This window comes from Cucurbita moschata, unplaced genomic scaffold, assembly GCF_002738365.1.
Source record: "Cucurbita moschata cultivar Rifu unplaced genomic scaffold, Cmos_1.0 Cmo_Scf00096, whole genome shotgun sequence".
Lineage (NCBI taxonomy): Eukaryota > Viridiplantae > Streptophyta > Magnoliopsida > Cucurbitales > Cucurbitaceae > Cucurbita > Cucurbita moschata.
In genome coordinates, this window is record NW_019268612.1 from 57,506 (window position 1) to 67,694 (window position 10,189).

At 32.8% G+C, this 10,189-nt stretch overlaps 1 protein-coding gene across 2 annotated transcripts; it reads left to right on the forward strand.

Moving 5' to 3' along the window:
* The first annotated feature begins 1,941 nt into the window (after positions 1-1,941).
* On the forward strand, positions 1,942-9,745 carry LOC111439562 (tuberculostearic acid methyltransferase UfaA1-like). Of its 2 annotated transcripts, XM_023077178.1 has the most exons (15): positions 1,942-1,967; positions 2,375-2,502; positions 2,580-2,685; positions 2,753-2,848; positions 2,934-2,977; positions 4,013-4,136; positions 4,624-4,686; positions 4,761-4,820; positions 4,885-5,046; positions 5,792-5,865; positions 8,363-8,456; positions 8,546-8,682; positions 8,758-8,838; positions 8,906-9,011; positions 9,602-9,745. In XM_023077178.1, exons 2-15 carry the CDS (start codon positions 2,384-2,386, stop codon positions 9,704-9,706), a joined length of 1,371 nt encoding a protein of 456 aa, XP_022932946.1. In that variant the 5' UTR covers positions 1,942-1,967; positions 2,375-2,383; the 3' UTR covers positions 9,707-9,745. The 2 variants fall into 2 exon arrangements, with proteins under 2 accessions (XP_022932946.1, XP_022932947.1); XM_023077179.1 differs by lacking the exon at positions 4,624-4,686.
* The last annotated feature ends 444 nt before the right edge of the window (positions 9,746-10,189 follow it).

The following is a 10,189-nucleotide window of genomic DNA, read 5'->3' on the forward strand; positions in this document are numbered from 1 at the left end:
ATATACAATTAAAAGACAATATTGTTTAAATTTATTACAAAGGGGAAATGGATTTGGGATAGAATTATAAAATGTAATTAGACGAGCAACTTGCGAACACCTAAAAAATAAAAGGGAAAAAGGGTGAGTAAATAAATATATCCAGTAAGCAATTTATCGGTAGGCTCTCATCACATCTTAGACCTAGCTTGTGATCACGGACTTTACTCTAAGCTCTAGGTGGAGATCTGTTGTTGTTCATAGACTTGGGAGACTACGCAGTGGTAACCGGTGTCCAAGGTTAAGGTGATACCTCACAAAACTCTCTCTAATAGGTGGGGACAACATGGTGAGTGCTAGCCTGCTCATCATCCATGGGAGGTATTTAGGGAACTCGTCCCACAAGCCATGTAGTCACCTAAGATTAGGGGTGCGACGCTTGTATGTGTTAGCTTCCTTGACTACTCATAAGATCAATACCCACTCACCCTGCAAAGGAATCCAAGTGAACTATGAAGTAGCATGTTCCTATTCAACCACACACCTAACTCAACAGTATCGTACTGGAATGGAAAGGGAAATGGAATCTCCATAAACTTTACTGTCTACAATCGGCCTAGGTGGATACCTTTATCTACTAGGGTTGTTGCAGTGGTCTTCTAGGTCCCTAGGGTGGTTTGGCAGCCTTGGCATAGATTCACATCTCTAGGTTCCTCGATTCCATCTCTTTGAGTCTGATTCAGTCGGGAGCATTAGGACTACACTTTTTTATCGTCTTTGTAAAATAATTGAAATAACTTGATGGATATAATAAATAGTTATTATAAATAGGTTCTCATAATTTCAATTTAATTGAAATTTAAATGAAGTTATTCAGCCAAACATCTTTATTTTGAACCAAACATAAATTAATGCGGAGAATGGTCCGTTTAACTTTTGGTATCCTCTCTTCCCTATCCCATTATTTTTCAATTTCATTATTACTTTCACTTTCCAAAATACTTTTACACATTCCATTTATTATAATTATGAACCTGAATTATTAAATTGTGATAGTAATTTAATCATTTAAGAAAAGAGTTAAAATAATTTAACAATTAACTGATAAGCCCATTTTTAAAAACTTAGATTTGTATATAAGTTTCATTCTTAGTTTATATATTTATGTTTATAATTATACAAATATTTATAATAAGATTAACTAATCTAAATATTGTACATCAATACATTTATACAACCGTTAAACTAATTTTGTAGCTAATGGATATATTATTTAAAAAATGTTCAATAATAGGAATTAGGCACTTTCTTATAAAGAATGATTCGTTTTTCTCTCTAACCGAGGTGGGATTACACAATCCACCCCCTTCAGAGCTCAGAGTCCTTGTTGGCAATCATTTCGTTTCCCTCTCCAACCGACGTGGGATCTTACAATCCACTCCCTTCACGGCTCAATGTTCTTGCTCGCACTCATTCTTCTCTCCAATCGATGTGAGATTTCTCACAGTACTCTCCCCTTTTGGGCCCAGTGTCCTCACTGACATACCGCTTGGTTTTTTACTCTAATACCATTTGTAACAATTTAAGCGCACCACTAGCAGACATTGTCCTTTTTGGGATTTCACTTTCGAGCTTCTCTCCAAGGTTTTTATAACACGTCTGTTGGGATAGATTTTCACACATTTATAGAAAATACTTCGTTTATCTCTCCAATCGATGTGGGGTCTCACAATCCACCCTTCGTCAGGGTCCAGCATCCTCACTGACAATCATTTCTCTCTCCAACCGATATGAGATCTCTCACAATAAACTTCTAAAGTTATATAAATTCATGTCCTCTTAGCTCTAGGTCGGCCTTTGATTAGATGTCGTAGTTTCTCTCTTACATTTATTAGCCTACAATTATATTTATTGTGGAACCTCTATAAATGAGTATGATAGCATCGAAGAGAAGAGAAGAGAACATTGATTTTGTGAATCATATCAAGGTAACCATTCTTGCTTTCACTTTCAAACATGACTTTTATTTTATTTTTGTCGTCATATCTTCATTTCGTAACATATTTAGATTCATTCGGTAACATTCATATTAATGATTTTTTTTCCACTTTTTAATTTTAATTTTTGAGAAATAAAAGCATTTCGTAACTGCTTCAGGTAAATACTTCAAAAAGTTGAATTTTAGAAACATTTTTTTTATAAAAAGGTGAAACTTGAACTAAAATGATCGAGTCAACGTCTAAAAACAAAAAACAAAAAAACAAAAACATTGTTTTGACTCAAAAATGTAATTTTAAGTAATTTTAAGAATGGTGCCAATCTATTCCTTCAAGTTGTTTTTGTAGATTTTGAATAATTTAATTTAATTTCAGTAACACAAAAACCTTGAATGCAGGCAAGTAGCATGGCAACGTTCAGTCTTTTAAACAATCCAAAACACACGATATCGTCTCTAACAGTAAAAGGAGCACGCCTTTTCGTTACAAGATTTCTTGGTCGATACATATCGACCGGATCGTTAATGTGAGCCAACACGATAGTATATTCATTTGTTTCTTCTTAATGAGAACTCATATTGGTTATAATAAATTTGATGACAGTATAATGGAAGATGGGGGGGAAATATTTACCTTTGAGGGAACAATAACTAATAGCTCCCTCCAAAAGGTTGTTCTAAAAGTTCACAGCTCTCAGTTTTATTGGAAGGTAATTTAATTTTTTTTTTTTTATTAATTGTTGAAAAAAAATGATAAAATATAATTTATTTTGGCAGGTTATGACAGAAGCTGACTTAGGACTTGCAGATGCATATATCAATGGAGAATTTTCATTAATGGATAAAGAAGAAGGTCTTCTTAACCTTATTTTGGTGAGCTTAATTACTTCATTTCTTTCTAATCCTAATTAAGGTTCTTAATGATCGCCCTCGTTCATGCACACCTTCTCTTTTGCAGCTTCTCATTGCTAATAAGAATACAAATTCTTCTAATACGAGAAGGTAAATATGAATTATAAGATATTTTAATTACGAGTTTCATTTTTGAAGGAGCTTAATTGTAAGACCCCACCACTTATAGATGTTATCAGTTTTAGCGTGTTATGTATCGTCTCGTTACATATCGTCGTTAGGCTCACCGTTTTAAAATTTATTTGTTAGGGAGAGGTTTTCACTCCTTTATAAAAAAAAATGTATGTGGGTATCCTATCCACCCCCTTGGGGTCCAGCGTCCTCGCTGGCACACCGCCCGGTATCTTGCTCTGGTACCATTTGTAATGGACCATGACCAGCACTAACAAATATTGTCTGTTTTAGCCCGGTTATGTATCGCCATCAGCTTTATGGTTTTGAGACGTATCTGCTCGGGAGAAGTTTTCACACCCACATAAAAAATGTTTCATTTGGCTCTCCACCCGATGTGGATCTCACATTAAAAAATTTTAATAGGTTCTTGAATTTACATTTTTGTGTTTCTAATATATTCATTAACTTTAACAAGTGTTTAATAAGTGTTGGAAATAGCTCACGACCCAAATACATCAAAACAAATAAAGATAGCAAAAAGAACAATGTGAGGGGAGAGATGTTTTGAAAAAAGGAAACCTCAAGCACTTAGCTTTCAATTCTCTTTATTATTATTATGAAGTACTAACTAGCTTCTTAGACTTTCTCCTCAGGTTAAGAACCACTGGCAGACCATCTTCCTCGTTAGAGTATAAAACTTGTCTATCTACTACCAATTTTCCTATAATTGCTCCATACATTAGTAACTTATTCTATCAAGTCTACTAACAATTCTCTTAAAGTGAGTAACTTATTAAGTTAAGTTTGTAAGCTTATAATTAGTCTTTAAACATTTAATCTTTTAAGTAATAACATCACACTTTTGATTTTATATTTAATTGATCTATAAACTAGAAAATTTATTAAAGTTGACAATGAATTGAAAGTTACCGAATAATTAATTTAGGACAACTTTAGTAACATTGAACTGATAATTTTTTATTGTTAGTAATGGTGATCTACTTTTTGTAGGGGATGGTGGTCTCCTCCACTATTTACGGCAACTATAGCATCTGCAAAGTATTTCTTTCGGCATACTTCAAGAAAGAACACCATTGCACAAGCTCGTAAAAATATTTCTCGTCATTACGACTTGGTAGTATATGGATGCATCAGTTTCTTAATCTTTTTCTTTTCGTCTTTAGATTGATGATATCTCTTCAATTTTATTCGTATTCAATTAAAAGATAACTAGAATAACGTTGAAAAATAACAAACAAAAGAAATATAAGATAATTCAAATAAGTATGAGATTGTAGCGTTTGAGTAGAGCAGTGTTACATAAATAAATTGAGACTAGAAATGATCCAAAGATATAAAATTATGGTTAAAAATTTTACGAGAATTTATAGCTCCTACCACATTACTAATAAAGTGAATATTTCTTTTCTTTTAATAACTTAATCCCAGGAACTTCAAATTTAAACCTCTTGAATCTATTTAAAATTCTAGATTTCGAATATTGAGGGGAAGAATTATAGAACAAATCACCCTATCAACCTTACAATCTAATTACTAATATACTCTCTTTAAAATTGTATCAAATTATTCTCTCTTATTGAATAATTTATTTGGTTGTACAGAGTAATGAGCTTTTCTCTCTCTTCTTGGATGATACAATGATGTACTCATGTGCCATCTTTAAGGTTCGTATAACCAACTTTTATTTATTAAAAATCAGATCATCTATATCATGATTTGCATTGTTTTCTTAACCAAGAGGGAAGATGAAGATTTGAGGATTGCACAATTGAGGAAAATCTCTGTTCTTATTAAGAAGGTGATTATTATATTATTACACAACTAAATATATTTTACGTTACCTAATCCTTACTTCTTAATAGGCAAGAATCAACAAAAAGCATAAGGTTTTGGATATTGGGTGTGGTTGGGGAACTTTAGCTATTGAAATAGTTAAGCAAACTGGATGTCACTGTACCGGTATTACTTTGTCCAAACAACAATTAAAATATGCCCAAAAAAGGGTTCAAGATCTTGCCCTTCAGGTAATATCTCTTTCTTATGCGCCTATTTTACTTCTTTCGATTCTTGTTTGAGTTAGGTAGTTTCTTTGTTGCTTAACAATCAAGAGATAAAGCTTATCATGAAGTAGCATCCTTGTTACTTAATAATCAAGTGCTAACCTTGAGTTCATATTGAATTAGGGTAGCATCTGGTTACTTAAAAATCAAGGGCTAAGCTTATGACATACCCTAATCATAATACTTGGTAACCTTCACTATCCTAAAGTGAGCTTAAGTCATATTCACTGTCTTAAAGTGAGCTTAAGTCATATTAAACTTCTAAGCCTTCATAAATCTTGGTTAACCATTAGGGAGGCACTTCGGTCATCTCTTAAGCCTTAGCTTATACCCCTAACTTATTTAGATTATAAACTTGATCCAAACATCTTGAAATATAACATAACCCTTCATGTTCTTGTATATAGACCTTACTTAAAATATTGGATCATTAGGAGGGCATTTGGACCTTGAAATATTTTAAAGGAACGTTAGAGACATTTTGGTTATTTTACCACCTTAAACTTAGTTCGAACCCCAATCGTGATCAATAGTTCTAAAACTTTATATAATTCTTTCACATTGTAAAATAAGGCTTCATATAAAGTTTCACGATATTAGGAGATCGGTTGGGTAATGAATAAAAGGTAAGTTATGTTAGGGAAATTATAGTCATTTTACACTCTTACTTGGTTTCATTACTAATCATTTTGATCCAACCTTCTTGTAGGATCATATTGAGTTTCTTCTTTGCGACTATCGAGAATTATCAAGTACAACTAAATATGATAGGATCCTATCGTGGTGAGTTTTCAAATGAAATAAAGCTACTAGTCATAATATGCCTGAATGAGTACTATAACATAATAATTATTTGATTAAATTATAGTTTTAGTATGTATCTAATAGATCACAAAATTTTTTAGATTCATGAACTTTGAATCTAGCTTAATGTCCTTAAACTTTGAAAATGAAAACTTTGCACTAAACTTTTAGTTTTGTATCAAATAAGACATTAAACTTTTAATTTATAGTTCAATAGATTCATGAATTAAAAAAAAAAAATTGAATAAGTAGATGACTGTCACAACCCAAATTTCGGGACTTTGAAACTTGGATCCAGACTAAAAAGAAGAATGTGAGAAAAAAAAGTAAAATACAAAAGAAAATCTAATGATAAGAAGGTGTTCTTTAAATTTATTATAAAAGAGAAAAATGGATTTGAGATACCATTGGAAAAAAAAAAAACATGAAAACAGACTGACACCACAGAACAATCCCCTCTCTGACCACACAGCTTTCGAATGCTCCTTCACCTCGACCGACAACCAGCAAACACTCAAAAAGAGAGGGAAAAGGGTATGAATATGTAAATGTACCGAGTGAGCAATCTATTTGTAAGCCTTCATCACATCCATGATTTAGCAAGTGACCATGGGTTTTACTCTAGGCAATAAGTGTATTGCACTTACTGTGCATAGGTCTTGGATAGCTAGCTTAGCCTAAAAAGTGGTAACCGGTATCCGAATATGAGGCACTACCTTCATAGACTTCATATTAGGTTGGAACAACATGATGAGTGCTAGCCTACTCGTCAATCTCACAAGTCATTTAGTTGTCCAAGGTTAGGGGGCACTACACCCAATATGTGCCGCTCCATTGGTTAAATGCATGATCAAAGCTCTCCCATAGGACGAATCCTCCATGTAGGGTAACTACTAATTACCCGCATGATCAACACCCAACAACAGGATGCATGTAGAGTAATCCAACAAACCATTGAGTCACACATTCCTAACCAACCTCATGGCTAACTCAACGGTATTGTACTAGAGTCAAGAGGGAAGTGGAGATCCTCACACACTATACTACTTTTATCAGGCTAGGAGACTACTTTTGTCATTCATGGATGTCGTAGAGGTCTACTAGGTTCGTAGAGGTATCTAGAAAGTTTAAATCACATCTCTCATTTTCAGGACATTCGAGGTTAGCTTCTTGGGCTAAACTATTCTCTGTGTGCACACAAGTATAAACCTCTAATCGCTCACAATCCTGAAGTGCAAAATCTACTAGAAAATTATTGACTTGGGTCAATAAGTAAATCGCACTAGTTGTAGCGCTCTAATCTTAATTGACTTCTTTCATGGATGCTTTGATAGGGAGATATTCCTATCGATCACCTAAGTATGTAATCCATAATTTAAACTTCACCTTAGTCATATCTGGGAGCTGAGGAGGTCTATTGGATTTCCAAGGCACCTAGGTGGCTTAACGTAGACTTTTTATTTCAGGTTGCTCTATTCTAACTCTTCTAGTCTTTCTTAGTATGGGAGCACTATGATCTATACCCTCTGACCGTCACGTACAATCGTAAGGTGCTAAGGGTATTGGTGGCGTACTAACCTATGTTATCATCTAGCCTTAACTTTGTGCAGACAAACATGCTCTATAGGGAGAACATACAGTCAAACTCTTGGAGCTAGAACATATTTGACCATGCAAATATATATGCAAACATATAATCAAGCAAGCTCAACAAGGAGATAACATCTATCAATTGCCTAGAGCACAACTTTTAATAGTCCGTCCTCCTTTCTAACACAGCAGAAAACATATAAAACAACTTTCATCACAAATCTCGTCATAATCGCATTTTAGTAATTTCTTACATCATACATAACATATTCATCCATATTTCCCAACTTGTATTCTAGTCATGCCTATTCTATTTTTTAGCTTTATAAATTACATTGAATAGCATGCTACTCGAAAATCTCAACCTAGGGACATAACAGTAATTTCTATAACATTCATACAATGCATGATCATAAAGAAAATGCTATTCAAAAGTCCTTAACATGCATTTTATAACCACTTGAGGTAATGAATGATCTCATGCTAGCACGTCCTTTAGATGCCTACAAGTATTATTTATCTAAATTTGGTGTGGTTTGGTGAAGTGTGACTTCCCAAACTAGCTTTTCCACTTGTTAGGGGCCAAAGTTTCTAATTTCTGTGATAGGTTCTAATTCAAGTAAAATTAGGGTTAGTCTAATTTCTCGGACATTCAAGTCTTGGTGTTGAATCAAGTTGCATCTTGGTTCATGAGTTGAATTGCGCATTAGTTTGCGAATGCATGTCGGATCTAGCACAATGCGTCATTTTCACCCGTTAGACACGTTGAACCATCCATAGTGCGACATGTGTTATTCACCAAACCAGCCGTGATTTATTAGATGGGTCAATCTATTTAAAAACATCTTAATGTTGACCTAACTATTTTTTTTTTTTTGTTGTGCAGTAGAATGATAGAAGCCGTTGGCCACGAATTCATGGAAGATTTTTTTGGTTCTTGTGAATCAGTGTTACAGGACAATGGTCTTCTTGTTCTACAGGTTTAATTATTTTTTATTTTTTTATTTTTTACTGATAATTAATTTTTTTTAATTACTTTTTATTTATCATTATTATTATTTTGCATTAGTTCATATCAGTGCCAGACGAGTCTTATGAAGAGTATCGGCTAAGTGCTGGTTTTATAAAAGAATATATATTTCAAGGAGGATGTCTTCCATCATTAAGTAGAATAACAACTGCCATGACTTCTGCATCAAGGCTTTGGTAAATAATTCATTTATGTTCTTCATTTTCAACAATAATTATTAACAAATAATGAAAAAAATCCTTTGGTTACAGTGTGGAGCACTTGGAAAATATTGGAATTCATTACTATCAAACATTGAGGTGTTGGAGAAATAATTTCTTGAACAATCAAAGGTAAGAAACTAAACCATTATTATAATAAATGATTTCGAATCGAAATCTAATTTATATTTTGTTTCAGCAACATACTTGAACTCGGGTTCGATCAAGGTTTCATACGAACTTGGGAATACTATTTTGATTACTGTGCTGCTGGGTTTAAATCACGAACTCTTGAAGATTATCAGGTAATCATATTTTTACGTAAGATATCAAATTAATGTTAAGAATTGTAACCACCCTAGTTTTCTAGAGATCTAAAGTCGCTACAGTATGTATTTGATTGAGTTATTTGGATTAGATTTGATTGAGTTATTTGAACTAGATTTGATTTAGTCATATCGGATTTGATTTTGTAACGGTTCAAAGAGTCGGTCTTGAAAACCGAAGTATTGATAGGACTATATAATAGCCAATTTCATTCTTCAATTGGAGGAGAGATTTCTCCCCATTCTTCTGATATTTCTAGTTTTCTTTTTCTGTTCCTAACATGTACGACGTAACTTTTCATGCATAAATATTTACCAACATTTTCATAAAACAAATTCATAAACTTAGAAATATTAGATAAAAGAAAGTAGATATTAAAAGTGACAATGCTCTATTGTAACTAAATGTCTAAGAATTTAAATACAACTATCATATGCATGTGTCATAATCTTTACTTGCGATATCGTCGTCAGCTGTACATGGACCGGTAATTATATATATCAAATTAAATATGTAATTGAAGTCTTGATATTATATTTAAATTAAAATTATATAAACTTTATTGCAGATTGTGTTTTCAAGGACGGGTAATGTTGCAACTTTCAACAATCCATATGAAGAAATACCTTCGGCATTCAACCACTCGTTTGAAGAATTGCATTCACCATATTGAATTTCTTTGACTTTGAGATCCAAATGTTCCCACATTTCTTCTATGTACAACTTATTATAATAATAATAATAACAAACTATTGAATAATAATACGGTTGAAAATAATTAGTATCAAAATATCCAATAATTTTGAAACAGTTATAGTTATAAAAAGTAAAAATGTAATATTGTAATTTTAAAAAGAATAAAACATTTTATTCTGATCTAAGTCTAGAATAAATATACATGTCTTATGCATGTGTTATTGTCTCGACTTGCGATGTCATCGTCAGTAGTCCTGGACTTAAATGATGTCATGGACTTAAATGTTCATAAAATTCATTTAAGTGAAAAGTAAACATCAATGAGGTAGCACAAAAGAAATAAAAATAAATTCAAAGTAACAAAAACGCTATGATCTAACCTAAGGGCTACAATTTAAATATAAATGCAACTACCCTAGCTTCGGTTCCATGGCCTTCATAACGACGCTATAACGACCCT